The sequence below is a fragment of the Spea bombifrons genome, chromosome 2 (assembly GCF_027358695.1).
Source record: "Spea bombifrons isolate aSpeBom1 chromosome 2, aSpeBom1.2.pri, whole genome shotgun sequence".
NCBI lineage: Eukaryota > Metazoa > Chordata > Amphibia > Anura > Pelobatidae > Spea > Spea bombifrons.
The window spans coordinates 16,843,316-16,867,619 of NC_071088.1; the positions used below are offsets into that span (position 1 = coordinate 16,843,316).

Genomic DNA, 24,304 nt, shown 5'->3' on the forward strand with positions numbered 1-24,304 from the left:
AATTACGTAATTCATTCCTGCTGTGCTGTAATAAGCATAACCTTTTAGTTTTTGTTTAATTAAAGGGACACTGCCGGCGTCGGGCTCTTTACGACATATGATGGCCGTGTAACCCCTTTGAATTTTTGTGGTCTTGCTTTGGCCGCTAATGAGGCAGGACCTAAGAAATATGAGGATTTCCCAGCCGGACATTATATATCGTTATTATTATGTACGTTTGCACGTTTTCAACAGATAGCCCCCGGTTTTTGTACCACGTATCGATGTGATGATTAAAAAACCTGCCGCACAAGTTATAGCTGTCTTAAATAGATGGTTTTAGTAATGAGACGCTGACTGTCCTCCGGATCGCTCCTAATGAAGCTATTTATTCCATAACTTTGTTTGATAAATTGAGATCTTGTAGCAAACATGGGAGCGGGGCGGCCGTGCGCTCGATTTCAGCTCTGCCTAGTGGCGGCTCGCTAGTGCGAAGCTATCAGGGAGTCAAGTCTTGGGCAGCGGAAGCCGCCTGTAAATCTACCATGGAAAGGAAGGGCCGCTTCCCGTTTGCTTCCTTTTAGAGCTGGGATATGATGGAAACATTTAAATTCGTAAACAGGATTTAGCAAAGAAAAAGATAGAAATGTATTTCAAAGGAAGAGAAGTGTTACGGTAAGCGGTCGTCGGCTAAAATTAGAGGGTCAAGGGCTGAAAAGTTTTACTTAACTGATTATATATAAATAAAATACACTCACATGTGTATATGTGTGTGTATACAAACAAAAGAAGTATGCTAAAGCATTTAAAACGGGTCCAAGGGAGCGTAAAGAGGAAAAAACAGAAGGAGCAACTGAAAGTGCTTGTCCGCATGTGATTGGCATCTCCATATTTTAAACGTTACTTTTGTAACAAAAGAATAAAAATGTGCATACTAACAATAATTTTGGCTTGCCCCCATTGATTTTACTGCTCCTTGGACTGGCGGGGGCGATCAGATAATCTCCCCACCTGGCCCATGATCCTTTCTGCCTGCAGAGTAGAAAGCTACTCAGGACTGTTTTGTATAAAAAGGGACACTTAAGAGGTATGGTTTTAGTAGGATATCTGATCAGTGCAAAAAACGGTTGGTGACAGGTGTGTTTAATTTTGGTGTCTTGTAGAAGGTAATGTCATATATAATGCTAGAGGTGCATTGTACAGTCTGGTACAGAGCAAACAGAGTTATTACTGAATCATAATTTATTAATACAGCTGGGGGCAGAATCCAGGGCGGTTTTCACTTATGGATCAACCTAAATTTGCATATATATATATATATATCTCTATAAATGTGATGTCATAGTTGGAAAATATAAATTTGAAGATTTTTTTAATTAAAAAAAAATGAATAAAACACTAGTCATAGATGGTTTACGGTGTTGTTCCAATACGCATTATTTCGGACCATTTATCTGTTTAATGTCCAGGAGGCCCCCACTTTAGAAGAATGCATGTTAAAGTACTCGGGGAGTAACCCCAGCCATCTGAGAATATTTTAATAGACATTCTTCTAAAATGAAAAAAACACAAAACACCGATCGCAATGACCGCCTCCTCCGTGGCCGACTATTCTTGCTCGACCGAGCACATCTCCCACAGGGCAATTAGCCGGGGGATGGGGCAAAATGCATATTAGTGGATTCTGCACGATCCCCCGTGAGTATGCAAAAAGGAAAGCACGAACATTATAAAGGGATCATGTAACTATCTTATGCATTAAAGTGTGAATGATGGCTGGGGTGAACCTCTCGAGACATTTGTCATCATCTAAATATCTAAGGCAGCGGCAGGTCTGTCTCCCCCACAGCTGCCAAACGCAAGATTTTATAGCCGCTCTTTCTATTATGGGCTGCAGTAATTTCCTTAAGAGTTAGGCTAACCACCTTCATGCTCAGCGGTCCTGACAAGTTCCAGGGCCACAAAAAACATCACAAATTAGGTAAAGAAACATGTAGAATTGGAGACTTCTTAGAACGTTTATGTGGACGTGAGATCTCTATTCATGGAAGCAAGAGGTGCGAATGAAACCTTTTTTGTTTTTTCCTATTACGAGACTCATGACAATGATTTAATGCTTTATCTGACAAGACGTTATGTAGCGTCACCTGGATTGAACTGCCATAAATTCCTCTCGATAGAAGGGAAAACACTACAACCGTAAGCTAGTAATTAGTGATTGTATACAGGTACTCGATGTGTGGGTCATGTTGGTTTTTGTGGTTTTAGTAGAATTCTGTCTTTTGTATTTTGCTGCACGTTTGTTGTGACGTCCCCGGCTCGTGCATGACGTCCCCGACTCGTTTCATTTAAAAACATCCGTCAGCGTCCAGTTGTTTGGCAGTTGGCACCGGCTGCCTCCACGCTTTAAAACTCACAAAGATTTCAGGGCTGTTTCACAGCTGCGGCAAACATTGGCAGGCCCAGGCGAACAGAATAGGACGTTATTTACTTTTCCCCTGATAATTTTGGGAGGATACTCTGTTGCTTCAGGTGGCATAGACAGCTATATAAGTATGTCTTACATCAGAAGCTATTCCAACATGTTCCTCGGTGAAGTGGAACAGACAGTACGTCAGCAGGTTCTCAGGTAATGCCAATTCCCCGCTTAAGTGACACTCCAGCTGTGATTTTTGCATTTCCGTGTGGTCCCTCGCATTGCATCCCCCCCCCCAGCAGGTACTCGGCTTGCACGAGATGTGTTCAGCTGAACACATCCCCTTCTGCCTATATACCCGCTGCCAGTCATGGGAGTGCTTCAATGCCACCGCTGGGCTACTTGAAGCAGCCATTTAGTTGTGCAGAAACTTGGAGCTGCACCTTCTCCTAAAGCGAAGTGCCTTTTTGTAAAGGTTGGAGAATGCAAGTACTGACATAGACTTTCTTTGTCGGTGAATCCGCTTGGGACACTGGAGCGTCCCGTTAACGGGGCAGGATTTCATCACCTCCTTAATTGAAAATGTGAAACCGCCACCTGCTCTTATGTGAGGAATCAGCACACAAAGTATCCATTATATCAGTTTACTTTTTTTTTTATCTGAATTCTAGCATGTTCTGCCAAAACGCTAGCAAACATCGTCCTAATATTTGTTGCTGACATCTTGATTGTATCTGAAAAGCGTCATTATTGTGCAACATGCCGCGTGAAACTTTTTCCAAGTGTTTTATGTTTTTTTTTTTAGCAATTCCCTCAAGGTGTATTTTTCCTTTAAACCTAAATAACTTTAATAAAACATAAGTCATGTGTGCTGGAAAACATACACTTGTCTTAGCTTCATTATAACGTGTCGTTAGCAGTGACTAATATGTAGTAATAGTCTGTATCACGTGGCTCATGGGCTGGGCAAAGATAAAACCCACTCTGCAACCTGAAACAGAACAGCAGAGACGTTGGCAGAAATCCTAAGGAATCGTTGCGTTCTCACGGGTAATTTCTTGCGGAAGATAGAAGGTGGAACTTCGATAGTGGTGCAGAAAAGAGAGAGGGGGGTTGGAAGAGCTCCTCAGCCAGCATATTCAGTTGGCAGCGTTCTCCGTCTCATCTAATGGAGCGGGGCTTACAAATCCATTCCTGCCTCTTGCATTAAGTCTCAAGCGTTCCTTACAAACTGCCCCGCGGCAAACATTTCGGATCCTGATGTGTTTTGTGTGCCTGGTTATACCGTTGCATTGGGAAATACATTATGCCTGCAGAGGAACACATTTCTTATTGTGCTACGTAATTCCAGAAGCCTTTTGTCTGTCAGAAGACTTCAGGTAAACCGGTGGGATTTCCTAAGGTAATGCATTATTTAGCATGTTTAATGTTGGGACATTTCTTATTGATCCCTTCCCCATTTAATATGTTAAAAAGCTAAACTGTTACCCCCCCAAAAAAACTCCCACATAATTCGGTTTAATTTTACTTATCTAGTTTGTTGATTCTGGAATAGTGGAGATATTATTAATCCATCAACCTGACACACTTTTTCATCCAAATATAACTGACATTTCTCTGTGTGTAGATGAATGATATGATGGGAAAAGCATAGCGGCTTGAAATAGCATTAAATACTTAGTCTTCACACGTGTATTGCTTCATATTAGACTTGTATCTGACTTATACATTGTCCCCGCTTCTATCATGAAAGGAAGAGACATGGCACAGCTAGTATATGGTTCGTGTAAGGAGCTTCCATGCAGTGACCTTGTTCTGCATAGTTGAAGTTGATATCTTTAATTGGGTCAGCATAGAAGATTTGGGACCTTGGAGGTCTGCATAACATAAAGAAGAGACCCCCCTGCAGCGGTACATTTTCTTTTCCTATGTGGACTGATAAAAGATAATGACTTCAACTAAAGACTATCTCATGGGCTAATACAGCTCTGTCTATTGTACTTACAGGCCTGCATGGCTTTATCTGTACTGATTGCAAACCCCGGTTAGGTTTTCCTTCTAATTGTCCTAGTGGAAACAAACCATATAGTTTTAAATTAATTGTAACTTTTTCTAACTATTGTGAGCATGGATCGAAGAACCACACAGCCTTAGGGTTGGAAATACCACACACGGTTGTATTAATTTAAGAATTATAGTCCTTTTTATTAAAAGGTCCTGTCAACAAAACATACATATAAAAGAAACAAAAGAAAAGCCTTGCTCACTGAGCACTAACAGTTGAAGCTGACTATAGTTGGATGGCTCACCCGCTGCCAACGAAACAAAAATGTATCACAGAGCTTTTTCTTCTTTAGGGCTATTCCTGTATATTTATTCGAGAAAATGATTCAGTCCCAGCTGAGAAATGACACGTGTATAAACACATCTTTATGAAACCTGCCAGGTGGGTTATCTGGAAATGGGATTGGGAAAGTTCTTAAGTCCTCGAAGTGATCTCATGAGTATGTATGTAGAAACGTGTCACATCCTGTGAACGTATTGTGCGGCGCACGCTGCCTTGATTGTGAAAAAGCCTTCGATGAGGTCACCGAGACTTGAAACTCATGCATTGTGCATCCTTGGAGCAGATCAGTCCCTTTTCAAAAATATTACATTTCACTGATATGTCGGTAACTCATCTCACCACTGGAGCTTCCTGTTAGCTTTCCTGTTCCTTTCTTAGCTTCCTGTTATTGAGATTTATGTAAATTTGTCCCCCCATGTCAGTGGCACTGTGGCCAGTGGCACTGATTTGGACACTAAAACTTATACATTATAGGGCAATTTTAAAAACAATATTGAATTATGCTAAAAGGTGTGATGGTGATTTTGAAAGGACAGCTTCATGACCCTGACACCCCACCGTGGAATAATGCATATTGAAGTACCTTAACCCTCTGTGAGTACTTTAATATACATTCTTTGAAAACAATTATAAAGCACTTACCTGACACAGAAGAGGCTGCCCTGCTGCTGCAGCTGCCCTCTTCTTCCATGGCCCCTTTTCTCTGAACCAACGCTGGAGCGTCTCATGAGCCAAGCACATCTCCTGCACCGCGTTTAGGTGCTGGTGGTGGGATGAGTGCAAATTATTGAGGGACAACACAGCTATCCTATGCATTAAAATGTATACCTGATGGCTGGATTGCCCCTTTAATGTTTTGGTATCTAATGAATGACGACCGGTAGTATTGCATCCTATGGAGTCTATTGATTTTTTTTTTTTTTTTTTTTTGCATATGTACTTTGTGCTTTAGAGGCATTTGCCCTGTCATGGCTGCTCCTTGCACTGACTCGTCGGGTCTAATATTAAGTAGGGCTTTGGGTGCATCGTTCATTCATGCAGAACCATACTGCAGGGAATTGCATTATTAATAACTATTTAAGTTTGATGCCCCCCCCCAAGTGCATGATTTAAATCAAATTAACTTGTTGTTGGGATCAAATACACTATATTGTTTGTTTTTGCTTTTTGAACAAATGTTCCTAAAATGATCTCCATGCAATGTACTGAATCACACTATAGTGCGGTTTGTTTTTGTTCAAAATACACCAATTTACGGTTTTGTATCTATGTATGTATGTGTATATATATATATATATATATATATATATATATATATATATATATATATATATATAGTGCTGCGAAAAAGTATTTCTATGGGCATCTGAAACATGCAACAAATTAGCAAAAATAGAAGAAATCAAAAAGGAGCGGTAACTTTTTTTCACAGCACTATATAAAAGGAGATTATATGTTTGTTACACGCTCACGTGGGTGAGATTTGTCTGCTGTTGACTGTCATTCTTTACTTTTGTCTTTTAGGTTTTATAGTCATGCGAAAGTTCCTTTTAATTGGTATAGTTGTTGCTGCCGTGCTTCATTTTCTGCTACATATCTTAATCCAGAAGTGGACCGTTGCCATGTGAGTGTTTCTATACAATGTCTGCGGGAACTTGTTAATGCAAAGATTATGCGCTGAATAATGTAGGCGATTCTAAGCATTAGATTGAGACCTAGTTTTTTTTTTTTTTTTCCTTCCCAAATAGTATCCCTTTTTTGCATCTTAAAGGGACACTCCAGCCATAATATCTGAGTGTCCCCTTTTAGGTAATATGGTTATTTAGGAAGCGGGAAATACACCCGTTAATCTTCTGAACACAGAAAAGTTGCTAAAAGATGACATCCTACGTCAGTAGACATGTAGTTTGTTTTCTTAACAACTCATCTCGTTGCCCCTCTTTCAGAATACCAACGGACTCCATGAAAGAGTTCAAGACTTGCTACAATGAAAACTTTAGATTCATCTTAAAGTAAGTAATCCTTTTGATTAATGGGACTGAGCTATCTTTGAGGCTTTTTGTGGGGAGCAAACAATCCTTTATAAATATACACAAAGTATTTTTCACTGCAGGGGGTGCAAGCTGCTCATGACAGCGTTATAATAAATCACCTTTCAGCTAAAAGCAAAAGCCAATCTCGCTTATATGGACACTACTGTAATATGTAACTTTTTATATTTTTAATGATGTTTGTTAAATGAATTGAATATACCATGCATATATTTAACCCCTTAAGGAACAGGCTGTTTTTTGGGGGTTGTTTTTTTTTTACGCTTTTGCGGTGCCCGTGTTTAGTGGTTATTTACTCATATTGTTTTTTCAGGACAAGAAGGCCTTTCTTCTGATACATTTTTTTGATCATATCATCTAATTTCCTATTAAAATAAATAAGTAAAAGCTGATAAAAAATTGAAAGAAACCCCACCTTTTCTCACTTTTATTTACTCATCTAAAAAAAAATCTAATGGAAAAACCTGCTAAATAGATTCTACTATTTGTCCTGAATTTAGAAAATTTAGAAATATCCAATGTTTTCATCAAATCATTCCTTTTTTTTTTTTTTTTTTTTTTTGTAGAGACCCTTGGGTATTTGAAATGCTTTTATTTTAACTCTTTAAATGAATAGGGGAGTTGTCTGCTGAATCCCCTATTAGCATTTTACCCTTTTCCCCACCCCCAGCTATTTTCTGTGTGTGAGATGTACTCGGCCGATCACACCTCCATGCGTGTGATTTACTTACCTTAAGTCACCTCTGAAAGCAGTCCCATCGATTTCAGTGGAGCCGCTTTCCTTCAACTAATTGGACGTTTCCTTCCTAAAGAATAAAGATTTAGCCCTTAACACCCCTATGGCTGTACAGTTATGTCTACAAAAAAAAGGAACGATGACCCTTGGCATGTACCTGTACATCTTGAATTATTGCAGCGGCAGGTACATCGGCTGTCCATTTACAGCCTGGACTCTACCCTGTCGGGAAAAGCAAGCATTGCTTGCTTCCTGATGACTGCTTGTGCGTAGCAGCGCTGGTGCACCATTGCATAAGAAATGCTATCGGCTTTCCCTTCCGGTGGGTCTCAGTGTTGACACCCGCCAGAAGGTCCCTGCAGGACAGTGCAGCGATATCTGATTGCTCCCCCTGCTGGCTGATTACACACATTGCCCATGGAGCCATAACTTTTTTAAAAGTGCCCCAATATCCCCTAGCCCAAGCAACATCTATAATATAGAGTGATATATAAGGGATGAGGGTATCCGTCTAAAATGTGGAAAAAAACGATGTATGTATGATTCAACTGAACATAAATTGGGTCATTGTTCAGCCGTGGGACTTACTGTTTAGAAGGAATTTGAAGCAAAATATTTTGTTTTCCCACTATTTTAGTATAGTTGTCACTAATAATTATTATGTTATGTGTTCTGTGGTTTTAAAGGAAAGCCTTACTTGTCCTTTTATCTGTAAGCACGCTATGCAGAGAGCCTAAATCACCTGGGTTTGTCTAGATTGGCTCCACGCCACCTTCATGGGCAGCGTGGACCCAGACACTGGCAGGTAATCTGCTGGGAGGACGTCTAAGTGTCAACGTATTGTCATTTTTTGGATAGGTATGAAAGCTCTCTTATAAGAAGTAGTTATTACTTGTTTATCATGGTGTTTCTTGCCTTAAGGATACTTCCAATCGGCAAAACCTGTTTGATACATTAGTTGTATTGTACATTAGTCTGTGTCCGCACCTGTATATATATATAATTATTCCTTCCGTAATATAACCATCGGCTCCATCATAATTAATTCACGATTCTCTTTCAGGCTGTGTGTTGAATAAGTACTTTTTAGGTTATTATTATTAGTATTGTTTTATATAGCTCGATCATATGCTGCAGCGCTGTATGAAGTAGTGCATAACAATTTGACTTATAGAACAAGAGGTAAGAAGGGCACTGCTAGAACACGCTTACAATCTAGAGGACTTCTCTCGTTCTGTACATGGAAGTAATAATTCACTGTGAATAAGCCGTGATTGTGCCCCACTTTCTTCTTACCTATGTGCGTTAGATGAAGGGGACATAATGTCACTTTCTGTTATTGCCCTTTATAAAAAAAAAAAATTAAAAAAAACTCCTAAAAGTTATGAAGTGAGACCTGAGTGTAGGTTTTTTGTAGACCAGAACCAAGCACGGATCACATGACTTGTTAGCTCCGGTCACATGACTTGTTGACGGGCTAAAGCAGAGTGGTTTAATACCAACAAAACCCAAATTACTCTTCTACTTATGTTTACACAAATCATTATACTGTTTTTTTAACTCCTCGTGATTCTGTTCATTTAAAAAAAACGGGTTCAGCACTTCTTAATATAATTTTACAGTCAATTGTTTACCGACGGTGGACTCCTTTTGCTCCCACGGGTGGTAGTGAGGCTTTTTATCCTCTGCTAGTACACGGTAAATATAATAAAATCAGCTGGAGTATTTACACTTAAATGTCGTTCACCCCGCTGTTAGTTATTGATTATTTTCCATGGTACCAGGTTTGTCCATTTCAGAGAAATGCGATTGACTCGTCTGACTCATGTATACCGTATCCAGTGACCCTTATACCCATTTAAATAGCCTGGAGTCACTGGCTTCGTCGGCACGTTATTGAGCTGAAAGCTGGATACTCCACAATCAATGCAGTTCGATCCACTCTGGATTGTAGGGCCCTTTACTGGGTTAAATGAGTAATTAGCGTCTACATGATATGGATAGTACATCTGATTTTTCAAAAGCCTTCTCATTCCTTAAAATTTTACATTTATTTAGATTTCCTATGCTGTAGCTGCTAGTTCACGGAAGCTAAATAAATATTATAAATATTACAAGCGTTCTGCTATAAAAACGTTTAACGTATTTGAGAGCAGTGAAGTGATATACTGGTTTACAACCAGTCCCTAAAGTCCCAGTAAAGAGGAGATGGTAACATGCACAGAACACAGGCTTTAAAAAGGAAACCAGTGCTGGTATGTGATCCCACCTGATCAGTTGCTTTAATAGGGCAGGTAAGAAAGATTTACTGTGCTGGGACGGTGCTAGTTGAGTGGAACAGCCTAGCGGTAGAGACCAACACCATGAGGCAATTTAAACATTCATGGGATAGACAAAGCTATCTTGAATCTAAGACGAGGGCAAGACTAGATGGCCGAATGGTTCTTAACTGCCGTCAGATTCTTTCCTGGAGAAAAGATGTAGCCCCGTACGCAGTGAACCCTTTGGAATTATGTGGAGTTCTGCATATATTGGTCATTAAATTTGATCTGACCTTGAATGACGCCACGACAACAGACAAACAGAGTTTACTTATTACAGACAAATAATTATACATTTGCATGTCTTTGTTGAACACATGGTGCAAATGTTTCCTGTATTTGTCCAATGGTGGGGAGGAGTTCTGGACTCTTCTTCTTTACAAAACTCAGCTTTCGGTTCAGCGATATTCCTGGGATATCTAACATGGATCGGTCTCTCGGGATCATTCCACATCAGCTCAATGGAGTTACACTCCATCTAATGTCAAAGGGTTCACGTACTTTATCCTGGCAATGTAAACACATCCGAACTCCGAAGTCTCTTCTTCAGGTGGAATGCACTTCATTGTGGTGTACAGGGAGAAGGGATGGACTGTGTGTTTTTAGCTGTTGAGGTACCACCAGCTTGTGTTTAGCTATTTTGGCCTGACAGTAATAACTTTTGTTGTTCCATAATGGACCATTGAATACCACCCCTTTTTTTTTTTGTTTTGTACATGAAATTAACTTATGCTCGATAGCATGTTTGTAATTAGTGTGAAACCGTCTCTGATTACATTGTCAACGGTTATTATAATTATTATTATTGCGCAAATGTGACATTAATTCCTTTTAGAGGGATTTCTTAGATATCAGTAATGTCTTAATATAAATGCATTTTATATGAAATAGGTAGGTTATTCCAACCACGGACCTTATACTACCAAAGATATCTGAAGATTTTCTTATATGAATATCCTGCGTACACATTTTAAAGCACCTTTACTTATAACGTGTCTCCTGTCTCTGTCCTGTATAGCGCGTCTGAAATAGAACCCTTTATGTGTGGGGATTTTCGGAAGCAGTCGGTGGCTCTTGGTACCAACAGATTCGATCTTCCATACGGGATAAGAAAAGGAGGTAAGTTCTATATGTGTTCTCATCTTTTTCCACAACATATTCCACAGTGTATTATTAAATGATGCCATTATCTTTCAGATGACATTTCAGTGGAATGGACTTGTTTCCATAGGGGGGCATATCTAGTAAATTAGTTGCACTGCCCTCCTAAAGACACTTGGCATTAATTGTATAAAAGATTTACATTTTTAACCCTTGTGCAAACGATGATGTATCACTGCATGCACCTGACTTTCCGGGCAATTGCTTGGTCCGAGAATCTTCACAAAGGGCCGGTCATTTGTGTAGGATTTTGAACCATCTTGGAAAGGCAGGAACGCAGCAGGGTCATATAGCACAGTGTTACATGACCCCCGGTAAAAGTGAGGCTTCTCGCAGACTTGGCCAGAAAGATAAGGCGGTGAGGAAGGGTAAGGTGTACGTATAAGGTGGTGTGTGTTAGTATGAATGTGTACGTTTGTGTGAGAGGGGGAGGACCTGTGGCCGACGACACTGTTGTTTACAATAACATTGATATCACGTGGATTTGGTCTCTCAGTGATTATCCACCCATTTTGAAATGAGGGCCATTTCCAGTAGGTTTTTTGCAGTGAGCATAAACAGGGTCAGATTTTAAGTAAGGTTGGAATATATTGTCTCGACCTGTATTTTGTCCAAGACAAGTGGTACAGCTGAAAAGGCAGCCCAAGTGAATCCATACTCTCCCTCAGAAAAAACACATGCCAAATGTTGTTTACAACTAGATTTCTGGTATGTAAGAATTATCATCCCTTCCATTGTGTCCGCGGTACCAAAAGCCTTATCTAGTGCTTGTTATGGAGGTGTCCAAATATTTCATCCAAAGACGAGATGAAATCTATTGCTGCCAATATCGCCAATGTTTTATGGCATGGTAAAATATTTTACGCAGTAGTTTTAGGGGTAGAAAACAGAGATTTTGTTTCTTAAGTTATTCCATGATGGATGTGGAACCGCAGGCACTATCGTTGGTCTGCCTTTGCTCACACCATTGAATTCTTCTTACCATCAGACATGTACCGCTGTCATTTATTTAGCCTTCATCATTTCTTTGCCCTGTTCCACCAGATGCCCCAGCTTCAGAAACGGACAATTAGGCTGTCCCGTGGATCATGCTACTACCGGGAACAGCCTGGTGTTGCCAAATGTAAACTAAATCCAATAATTTACCGCAAGCATTTTTTTTATAGGGGCATTTGATCCATTAAATGCTCTTATGTGCGTGATAGTTGGGTGTCCTGTTTAGTTTTTTCCCCCACTTGCAGATATATGGAGGGATTCCCTTCCATGCATTTTCTTTATTATTATTATCTTTAATTTATATAGCGCCAACAATTTACGCAGCGCTCACCACCCCATTAGCTGCCAGTAGATGTGATGGACTTAACACATCCCCGCATACACTCACCATCAGCCAGCTCCAGAGAGTCTTAATAAGAAAACATTCCCATTAATGTTAAAGGGAGCCCTTTCCCTCCAGTGATTGGCTTTCTCTCCTCTGCAGCTTCTCCTAAAAGTAAAGCCACGGGACAGCAACCCCATCATCTTTTGACCCTTTTGTTATTATATATTATTATTATATCTGCACGCTGTGTTACGGAACAAATATTATACTAATGCAACTCTGTGCTGATTTCCACCTCTTTTCTATGTTTTTAGTATTTATTTACTTTTATGCTTTTTGGCAGCCAAATTTTATGTAATATATAATATAATAGGGAGACAAAGCTACTTGAAAAGAATATAAAAACTCCCACCAATAATGTTTCAGTTATGTGTACTTGCAGTTCGGTGCTAATCTCTGATATCCATAAGCCGATTTATTGCATTCTTCTGCATTAACCCATGCAGTGCCAAAGTGAAAAAACCTTAACTGAAAAAAGGTTCAGTCTTAACTTTCCTTGTAAACACCATTTTTTTTGTTTTGTTAAATAATGCAGCAAAAAGTAGGTGGTTGAATCTGTCTGTCTTATTAAGAGGACAGTCCTGCCCTAGATTATCAAGTTCAAAGGTTTTAAACTGGATTTATACAGATACTCCAGTCTCATGAGTCCCCCTAAAAATGAGTGCGACAGTACTGTACTTTGTAATAGTATGGCAAGTCCATTACGTGTGAGGAGTTGTTTGGCCAAACACATCACCCACACAGCAAATAGGTGGGGTGAAGAAAGGGTTAAATGCATATTGGAGTAATATGGGAGTAGTCTGCAGAAATCTCCTATACATTTACAAAAGGGACAACATGGACCTCTCAGACATCGGACCTCTCAGCCATCGTACGCCGCTGAAGTGCATATTATGGCTGGAGTGTCCCTTTACATGAGACAATCAGTGGCTCTTTGCATGTAAGAGGAGGAATCCCACCCCGTAACAAACTCAGAGGAGGAATCCCACCCTGGTAACAAACTCAGAGGAGGAATCCCACCCTGGTAACAAACTCAAAGAGGAGGAATCCCACCCCGGTAACAAACTCAGAGGAGGAATCCCACCCCGGTAACAAACTCAGAGGAGGAATCCCACCCCGTAACAAACTCAGAGGAGGAATCCCACCCTGGTAACAAACTCAGAGGAGGAATCCCACCGCGGTAACAAACTCAGAGGAGGAATCCCACCCCGTAACAAACTCAGAGGAGGAATCCCACCCTGGTAACAAACTCAAAGAGGAGGAATCCCACCCCGGTAAAAAAACTCAAGGAGGAGGAATCCCACCCTGGTAACAAACTCAGAGGAGGAATCCCACCCCGGTAAAAAACTCAAGGAGGAGGAATCCCACCCTGGTAACAAACTCAGAGGAGGAATCCCACCCTGGTAACAAACTCAAAGAGGGTGAATCCCACCCTGAAAACAAACTCCCAATATCAGCGGTGTGACAGAAACAAGAACCAGCAACATTTCTGCTTTGTTACTAGATACAAAGATTCTATGTGGTCTTTGTGGTTAAGGGTTTTAATACACACCCTGCTTACTAAGGGTCTACTAAGCTGTATATTTAAACAGTTGGTGCATGAGCACAGGCTTCGAAAACACCCAAAAAATGTATGGACTCAGCGGGTGTCAGTGACAAAGACCTCATGTTTCAAAAAGCTGCATAGCTTTTCTAACGCTTTACAGTAATCAGATCCCACCTTCAGCTGAGAATGCCGGGTGTCATGCTGCATTCAAACCATCCGTGTTTACAGGTCCTATCCGGTTATTCTATTCAAGTGTGTTACATTTTCTTCACAAAGGTTGAGTTCGCTTGTCATTCGCTTCTTTACGCAGGAGATAAGAGAAACTTCCTTATCGCAGTTCTGTAGAAGGATCACACTTCAGTAAAACTCCAGTATTATGCGTATTTACCAAACATCTTGAGAGATGTTGCAGGGGTTCATCTTATGCATGTGTTATAGATTGGAAACCATGCTGAGTGTTGAGATATTATATTTTATACTTGCATTTCCAAATTGTTAAACATATTCAACTTGTTTAGCAACAAGTAGCGCAAGGAACGCTTGTTTCCTTTCTTAAATGTTCAGCCTTACCGTATTTGCCCGAATATAGGTCACACTTTTCCCCTCTACTTTAAGTCTTTAAAGTGGGGGTGCGGCCTATATTCTGGGTTTAGCACAGGAATGCGCAATTTGTATAGCCCAACGCCCAGGACATGCCGTAGGGTAGGGGGGCACAGAGGGGGGGGCAGAGTGGCAGCATATCTAATACACTTTAAATTAAAATTTTTCTTTTAAAAAGCACCTAACTTTTAGGGTGCGGCCTATACTCGGTTGCGGCCTATAATCGAGCCAATGCGGTAATTGGATCTACCAGAGTGTTGGAATAAACATATATACACGTAGGGATAATTATGTAGGTGAGGTCTAGATAGCTGACCTATAATGTGTGGGTCCAGGAAGGTGACATGTCCACTATGAGGTATGAGACGGCTTACCTGTCAGCTTGGAAGTAAAAACCGTGTTCTGGAGTCTGACGTGTATTTGACGTGTCAGGCGTGATATTCATTGCTCTACAGATCACCGACAGTTTAAAGGCTACGGTCTTTGTTTTGTGTCTTAATAATATAACCTCAATCACTTTCAGTGTTTCATATACATTCTGCTTTTTAATCCCTGTTGAGGAGAAGAGATGATCTTCATTAAGCCGCGCAACCTAATCTGATTGAAGACGCTGGTAGGATTCTAGACGAGGACGGGATGCATGAAAAGAAATTCCGAGTAACACGGGCGTCATTCAGACCTCTTTTAATTTCCTAATTTTTTACGTTATGTAACACCATGTAGGCCATGTGAATTGAGACACTTTGTAAGATAAGACTTGATTACGAAAGGAAAAAAGATACAAATTTATTTTAAAAAAATCAACATAATGAATTTGTAAGAGTAACTATGAGAAGAGCGGTATTATAGGAGAGTATTGTGAAACTGTAACTATAACCCTAGGCAGCAATGGACAAGTTCAGCAGCTATATCAAAATAATTACTCCTTAGACGACATGTTGTTTAATGACAGTACCGTGTGAACGTGTTTTTTATATTCGTAACATGCATCTGTGTCTTGGAAACTGTATCTATAGGCTTGAAGTTATTAGAATCAGTGGAAAGCTACTGATAAGAGGTATAGCAAGGTACGTAGACTGTTAAAATTCTAAACATAACTACCAGACCATAAAAAAAGAAATACACCCAAAGATTAGATGTCATGGAGACGCACTGCACATGCGCAAAGGGGACAAGGCAGTATATCTTATGAAAATTTTCAGCAATAGGCAAGATTTGAGTTAATTGAATCAGGTCTGTGTAGCATTTATTTGGTGTTCACTGATTCTCTGCCCTGTTCTATGTCTTGAACTGCCCAGGCAGGATAATAGCTATAAGGTAGGGTAGCCAACTGGAAGATCTCTGGCATTTGGAAAACTACAACTCCCATGATCCCATGCGGTAACGTAGACAATCCGTTTTTTGTTAGAATGTTGGCTCAGTAGGCTGGATGAAGCTGGAGAGTTCCTTGTTGGGTACACCTTTCCTAAGACTTGCTTATTTTTGCACCAGATACTTGGTCCTACTCTTGAAATGTCTTAAATATATCATGCTTGACCACGGTTGATGATGTGTGCTGCTTTAATGTATGTGTGCTGTATGCCCCTGTTTGCTACAACGGTCAAATCTTTAATTACATGTTTAGTGAAGATTTCCCCAACGTGCTGTATTTCACTTGCGGAATCGTGCTGTATATGCTAATTTTTGTTGGAATTTGTGTGATGATAATCTTTTTCAAGGTAGTTTCCAAACCTTACAAATGGACGTCCCCTAACATATGGGCAACTTCCCAAACTTTCTACCTTCTCTCTGTACTCGCATTCTTCTAATGTTGTGGCTTGATTGCTATTTTCCACTTTAACCATTTTAGCGCCATTTTCTGGGAGTAATTTTCCCCCAACTAGTTTTCGTTGTCAAAAAAGGATAATTCTTACATTTTACTCTGTGGAGGAAAATATCAGTATTTGTATTGATTAAAGCTTGCAAGAAACATAATATTAAGAAGGTATACCTTATCAGATACGTACTTGTATTCTTCCCTTTGTTTTTGGCCATGTGAAAATAACACAGAAGCGTTTAAGAAGCTTTGTGCTTTGCTATGGAGCATGGAGATGAAATCATTTTCTCAAAAGGGTTTTGGCCATTGGCATTGGGCTCTAAAAGCGGAAAGCAGGTGTTTTAAACAATAGCTCCGAAGATGTGCCTACGTGCTTTAGGAGATGAAGGATATTAATAGAACCAAACAATTAAAACATATCGGATACGTAACCTATTATGTTCTATTCAAGTATTTATATTATTATTTCAACATGGCCTTTAATTGAAACCTTTCCAGGCTAATCCTTAAGGTTCACAGTTTGTTCTGTAAATTGATCTTTACCTAAAGAATTGTAACCTCTGACTTTCAAATGCTAATGGGAACAGCGGAATAATAAAACTTAAGTACCGAAGTGGTCATTGATGCAGCTGCTCACTAAATGATATTGACTCAGTGCTTACAGCTCGTTCAAGTGCAAATAATGTAATTAGAGGCGCGCTTGGAACCTTAATCCGTTGGCTAACAGAAGTTCTCACGTGAGCAGCGTGCTACCTCGTATTACATGGGGTTACTGGGAGAGCAAGTCCCCACCCGGCCCTCTATCTGGAGAATCGCTTGATATCATTTAAGCTGTGACACATGACGCTCCTTTCTTCCATGCAATGATTAGATGAAGAAACATGCATCGCTCCCAGGGATAAGGTAATAATCCTAAACACTTAGCAAATCAGACCAAACTGGAACCATCGATGTAGACAAAAATGGCCGCCGCCTGGACTAAAGCAAACCTTTATCCTCTGCCCAGGTTTAATAAAACGGATACACTTTATAAAACGGATACACTTTATATGTGCATCAAATACACCAACCTTCAATTCATTCTCTTATACAGAGTCCCCGAATGTAATCCTGTACACACATTCCGGCGCAAATAATAGTATAATAGTAATAATTGTAACCAAACCCAGACTCCCAACACAGTAGGGCAGCAACAGAGCGCGTGTTAAAAACGTTTGGAAATTGGGTAACTGGTTGGCTTCCATCATCCAAAATTACCGTTTGTTGCCCGCGTGACTAACCAATAAATTGAATAAATCAAATGAACATACGGCCGCTGTTCTCTCTACTGAATGACTTTGCGCTCCTGTTATATATAATAATATATTTTAATACATTTTTATTGTGTTTGAAAAGCACCGAAATAGAAACAGCGGTTCATTGTCGTAAAGAGATGTGGATACAAGTGATTCACGTGATTGGTCTCTTCGTGTTCTCACTTCCAACACATATTAAAAAAATTGCTTTTCACAATGGGCTTTGTAATTTCTTTTTCTAAAGTACATATTAAATTAGAAAACTTATTGCACAATAGCATAATGGATTACACAAAACACATTGCACACAGCATATTGCATCAAACGAATTGCACAATAGCGCACAATATCGCACAAGACGCATTTCACAATCTGTCGATGAGTACACGAGTAATGCCTGCGCCGTTAGCCCGTTTTATTGCCTTTTGTATTGGTTTTTACCTGGCATCGCATCATTCCGGGAGCTTCCGATCCAAGTACCTCCCAAGTGTACCATTGTTTAGCAAAAAATGGAAATACTTTCCTTAGGATGAATCATCCATAAAAACGTATAATTTTCATCAGACTCATCAACCTGTTTAAATTCTTTAATACCGGGTGTTGCCCTCAGAAGACACAAAAAAAAAGATAAAAATGCAGCATAGTGTAACATATTAAAATATAGTGAAATGGGGAAAAAACGCATATGTGGAATCTTGCCTTTTGAGCAATTCCCTGCTGCTATGTGTTATGGCAGCTTGTTCCTCCGTATCTACAACGGTGAGGAGCGGAGGGATAGTGGCATCCCAGAAATAATAAAATGAAAACATTTTATTAAAAAACTTTAAGAAATATATATATATATATATATATATATATATATATATATATATATTGGTTTAACATGTAAAAGTAGAGCCACTAAAAAGTGTCAGAAATCGCTATTTTCCGTATCAGGCAATTTTAGCCTGTTATACCGATGTGTTTCTCTATGAAGGTCTGACCCTTTCTGAGACCCAAAAACACTCTGTCTAGGCGTTCCAGAATAGTTGGTAAGTATGGCTGTGCTGCAGCATTTTAAAGCTCTAAAGGAACGTGTGATCATAGAATAGTGTAAATAAACTTATTTTTTTCTAAATGCCTTACTTATTTCATAAAATAAGCTGCCTAAAATCTCCGGAAATCAATGCCATCTACCCATGCGCCGTGAAATAAGTGTCCGTCTATACAATGTTACAGCATATGGATACTGTATCTGTAATGCTTAAGGAATTGGCAAAATAAAATACACGTATGCTGATCGCCATACGCAAAGACGCGAGTACGCCACGTTTAAATTCCTTACCCGTGGTCACGTAGGCTCGTTTATTTGCATATGGCTGCTGTTTTATACATAAATTTGGGGACACCATAGGTTTACAGTGGTGGGAAAGGCTCTGCTTGGCCTGAGTGACCAAGTTCACCCCAAAATATTTGTCTGTAACATACATGTATATGTAAACGATCTCTGAAGTTGGGCAGGCAGTGGCACCGTTCCATGTAGGGCTGCAACTAACGATTATTTTAATAATCGATTAGTTGGCCGATTATTTTTTCGATTAATCGATTAATCGGATAAAAAAAAAACAATATGCAAATTTTTCGTTTATTTCAAATAATTTAATGAACTGGATGTTAAAAAACAACTTAAAATTTACATTAACATTCTTATTTTGTTATGATGTAATAAAAAACAATATTTTCAAAGTACAAGAACCCAAACATTTATGCACTTTGCACCCAGCACTTTGCACCCAACACTTTGCACCCAGCACTTTGCACCCAGCACTTTGCACTCAGCACTTTGCACCCAGCCCTGGCACTTTGCACCCAGCACTTTGCACCCAGCCCTGGCACTTTGCACCCAGCACTCAGCACTTTGCACCCAACACTGTGCCCCAGCCCTGGCACTTTGCACCCAGCACTTTGCACCCAGCACTAGCACTTTGCACCCAGCACTTTGCCCCAGCCCTGGCACTTTGCACCCAGCACTTTGCACCCAGCACTTTGCCCCAGCCCTGGCACTTTGCACCCAGCACTTTGCACCCAGCACTTTGCACCCAGCCCTGGCACTTTGCACCCAGCACTTTGCACTCAGCACTTTGCCCCAGCCCTGGCACTTTGCACCCGGCACTTTGCACCCAGCCCTGGCACTTTGCACCCGGCACTTTGCACCCAGCACTTTGCACTGTGCCCCTGCACCCAGTCTCCAACTCTGCCCTGCACCCACATTCTGCCCTGCACCCACTCTGCCCTGCACCCACTCTGCCCTGCACCCACACCCTGCCCTGCATCCCCACTCTGCCCTACCCCCCCCACCCCCACTCTCCCCTGCCCCCCCACCCCCACTCTGCCCTGCACCCAGTCTCCCACTCTGCCCTGCACCCAGCACTTTGCACTGTGCCCCTGCACCCAGTCTCCAACTCTGCCCTGCACCCACTCTGCCCTGCACCCACTCTGCCCTGCACCCACTCTGCCCTGCACCCACACCCTGCCCTGCATCCCCACCCCCACTCTGCCCTAACCCCCCACCCCCACTCTGCCCTGCACCCACACTCACACCCTGCATCCCCACCCCCCACTCTGCCCAGCACCCAGTCTCCTGCCCTGCACCCACACCCTGCCCTGCATCCCCACCCCCACTCTGCCCTGCACCCAGTCTCCTACCCTGGCCTGCCCCCCCACCCCCACTCTGCCCTGCACCCACACTCACACCCTGCACCCACACTCACACCCTGCCCTGCATCCCCTGAAACCCCACCCCCACCCCGCCGTGGACCCCCACCCCCGCGAATCGCTCTGTGCGAATGGAGCCACTCGCACAGAGCCACTCGCACAGAGCGAATCGCTCTGTGCGAATGGAGCCACTCAAACAGAGCGAATCGCTCTGTGCGATTGGGTGCAGGGCAGAATGGAGTGGGTGCAGGGCAGAATGGAGCCACTCAAACAGAGCGAATCGCTCTGTGCGAATGGAGCCACTCGCACAGAGCGATTCGCACATAGACATAAAGAATACTTACCTCCGCTACGGACTCGTTCCACTTCAAACTTTTAAAACTTTATTGAACTCTTGATTGAAGCGCGTCACATCCGTCACGTAGCTAAAAGAAGGCGGAGACTGCAGAGCGTGTAGCGGGGAACTCTCGCGGAGGTAAGTAAAAGGAGCCGAGTGCTCCAACAACGAATCGATCACTCGATTAATCGATAACGGAAATCGTCGACAACGATTTCCGTTATCGATTATTATCGATTTTATCGATTCGTTGTTTCAGCCCTAGTTCCATGTATGTTTGCTTCTTCGGTAGGATTTAATAGGGATTCTTTTCTTATCGGAATTATCTTTTTGGGAGGGGTTTGCATTTTTTTCTCTTAAATGTTTGCTTTTGGATTTTATGGCGGTTGCGACCGGTACATTGCAGGGTTCATCGCCACAGCCCCGTTTTGTTAAGTTCTTCCAGAAATACAAAGTTTTATTGTGTATGTGTGATACGTCTGACATCGCAATTGTCCTGAACTCCAACAACAGAACACTTTGTGACTAATTGAAAACAAGTAATGAAACCATTGTGGATAAAATCCTGTTTATGGCTGAGGCCAAAGAACACAAATCGTATCTGCCAATTGAGAGAATAGATTGCATTGACACACATTATTTATTTTAATGACTAATTTGTATTATCATGCGTATTGAATGCTTCAGCTTTTTATCTGCCGTGCCCTGTGGTTTGGAGGGTGAATGATTGGAAAATGATCTGCTCGTTTTCACCGGCCCACAATAAGCAATCATTTCAAACGGGCAGCCGTATATAAATCTTTCCATTGTACAGCGCTGTGGTATATAATGGCGCTGTATAAAGAGTAACCAGTGGAGTAAGAGTTATTGTCTATAACTGGTACTTGCTCGTATCCCATCTTTTATTCCTCCGACATGTTTTAAGTACATTTCTTGTGAAGCCCGATGCTTTGTGTTGCAGAAGTCATTGCTGGTTGCGTGGCAGCGCTTTCTTTAGTAACGATATAATAATAACATCTTGTAATGCTTTTGTCTGCTTAGAGCACGAAAATACCCTTAATGTTGTCTTGTCTTCAACAGAAAGATATTTTGATCTGGCCCTTAAAAACCTCCCGCATTGTAGCCTTCCGGATGAAATCAGGAAGTAAGTATTCGTATCGTTCATCACGGCAGCAGAACTGGGGCAGTTTTATATACGGCCGTAAACGAGGCATGGGGGGTGAGATTTGAACAGACAAGTAGGGTTCTCCCCTCTCTTTGGGTGGCAAGAAGTGCGTAGAGTTGAACATTTCACCTCCCTGATGTCGCTATACGATATGCCGGTCCAGCCTGGTTCTTCTTGCAGGAGAAGCACACGGATTGACTTTTTATTATGCGTAAAAGGACTCCCGAGTTAATGAATACACCGTATATTGTGTTTAAGCACTCTGCTAATTCCCATCCATTAATGGACATTTGGGGGGTTATGTTGGGAATTGCACCTTAAACACTTTGCATATCTTTATTTATTTTTTTATTCCCAGCATTTCCTGCAAGAAATGTGTTGTGGTAGGCAACGGCGGAGTTCTTCGAAACAGCACGTTGGGGAAGAAAATTGATTCCTATGATGTGGTAATAAGGTACGTTGTTTCAATTGTTATCAGGCCTGAGCTGTAATTAAGACATTTAACAGCATCCGTGCCCTTTCCAGTAGCAACGTAATAAAGATCATTTAGGTGCGTATTTTGTCTGTCAGTAATGTAGTGAGTATATATCCGCTTAGGGGCGCTCGTGGCAAGACCAGAAAGAGAGAGAGAGACAAAAACAATAGTGTAGTATAAAAAAACAAATGTATAGTTATGTGGTGGTTATCACACTCACAATATGTCTGTGATTTTCAAGCTCCTTTAGGTTTCTTTCAATAAACTGGTGAACACGCTAGATTGCATGTTAGTGTGTGCTGTGAGTCAAACAACATCTGCAGCTTCCTGACAATCCAAAGGAGACCGGGTGATCTTCAAATAATGTTATTTGTTGACGTGATTCAGTGACAGAATCCACAAATAAAAAGACTCTCCAATAAAGTGCTAAAACATCTATTTATTTATTTATGAATTTCGTTTTTTGATAAATATTTGAGGGCATGTCCCATAATGTATAAATCACGGCGCACTAACACGCAATTTAGCGTGTTCACCAGTTTATTGAAAGAAACCTAGTGTGATCACCACTACATAACTATACCTTTGTTTTTTTTATACTACACTTGCTGTTTTGTTTTTATCTTTTTTCTCTCTTTCTGGTCTTGCCGCGAGCGCCCCTAAGTGGATATATATTTTAGGCTTTCGACATCCGCAGAGTGTTGTTTTAGGGTTGCAGCTGTGGGAGTATTGATTTGATAAATATTATTTATTCACAATCACTGGTACCTTCACCCCACTTTCTTAACATAGTAATGTAGTGAGTGGCCGAGATTGGTCCGTGTGTTCACTGGTCTTACTAGCAAATGTAGAGCTCAAAACATCTCCGCTATCTAAATCTAAGACCGGTGCACCCAATTAGCGGAAGTTTATATCTTTTCCTATAAAACCTATTTTGTGACTACGACTCGCTATGTAATAAGATTTTAAGCTTGTCAGCCGGGCCATCTTTATCTAATGTGTCTGTCTTAGTCTGTCCTTAGTTTTGTTATACTCTTTGAATATATGTATTACAAGAAGTGTTGCGTAAATTATTGGCGCTATGTAACTAAACGTTAATATTAGTACATATTAAAATGAAAATATTACTGTCTACAGTAGAGGAAGATATCTGTTAACATAGACTAACCAGACATAATCTGTAAAGAGAAAGCTCCGAAGCAAACTTTATTTGCAGATAACATAAAGAAGCCCGCTACGTTGCCACTAGGTCCATGTCTTGAACACGTTCTCCGGTGGTTTTCAGTATCATCCTAGACCCCTTTCTTAATAAAAGAAAAGAATAAATTCAGTCTGCAACCAAGAGAGCAGAATTATAATATTAGGAGATGATATGCGTCATCCTGAAAATACAGTCCCACTCATCTTGCACTCCTTAAGGAATATATTAGTCATAAAAAAAAAAAAAAAAAAACTCTGTAAATCAGAAGCGGTATGTTTTTTTGTGTTGACCCCCACCCCCCAAATGCCATACCTTTTATACAAACTATCGCTTCTCTGTGTTCTACAGAAAATCCAGACTTTCAGCATGTAGATCCTGACCCCAGATTTTACATTTGGGAGGAAAATAGACATGAATATTAGACTTATTCAACCCAGGATGCAAGAAATTACCACGTTTCCTGGCATGCATGAGAAATCCTCATGCAATCACATATATTGCTTAACTTTAGACTTTTAAAAGTTATTGAAATATTTCACAAGATTCCTGAAAACCCCATCTTCCACCTTTCTTCACAATACAGTCTACAGGCTCTTACACGGGACATAAATTGTGCCAAAAATTACACAATATGTGGATATCGTCAAGCTGACACCCAAAGTGCCAACTAGAAAATACAGACATGCGCAGTTGCTTCTGGAGCTGATGATCACTACAGAGGTCATGGAAAAATGTCTTTAAACATATAAGAATCTCTGTACCCATACCGCTCCCAAAAAGCTC

The 24,304-nt window shown here is 40.8% G+C and overlaps 1 protein-coding gene across 6 annotated transcripts in view; it reads left to right on the forward strand.

Moving 5' to 3' along the window:
- The window catches only part of ST3GAL6 (ST3 beta-galactoside alpha-2,3-sialyltransferase 6), a 50,799-nt gene that overhangs the window by 21,756 nt on the left and 4,739 nt on the right, over positions 1–24,304 (forward strand). For all 6 annotated transcript variants that reach the window (XM_053456927.1, XM_053456924.1, XM_053456928.1 and 3 more), the window contains 5 exons: positions 6,267–6,366; positions 6,689–6,754; positions 10,869–10,969; positions 21,761–21,824; positions 22,204–22,299. In XM_053456927.1, coding sequence (XP_053312902.1) covers positions 6,267–6,366; positions 6,689–6,754; positions 10,869–10,969; positions 21,761–21,824; positions 22,204–22,299 — 427 coding nt within the window. The remainder of the gene's footprint in view (positions 1–6,266; positions 6,367–6,688; positions 6,755–10,868; positions 10,970–21,760; positions 21,825–22,203; positions 22,300–24,304) is intronic.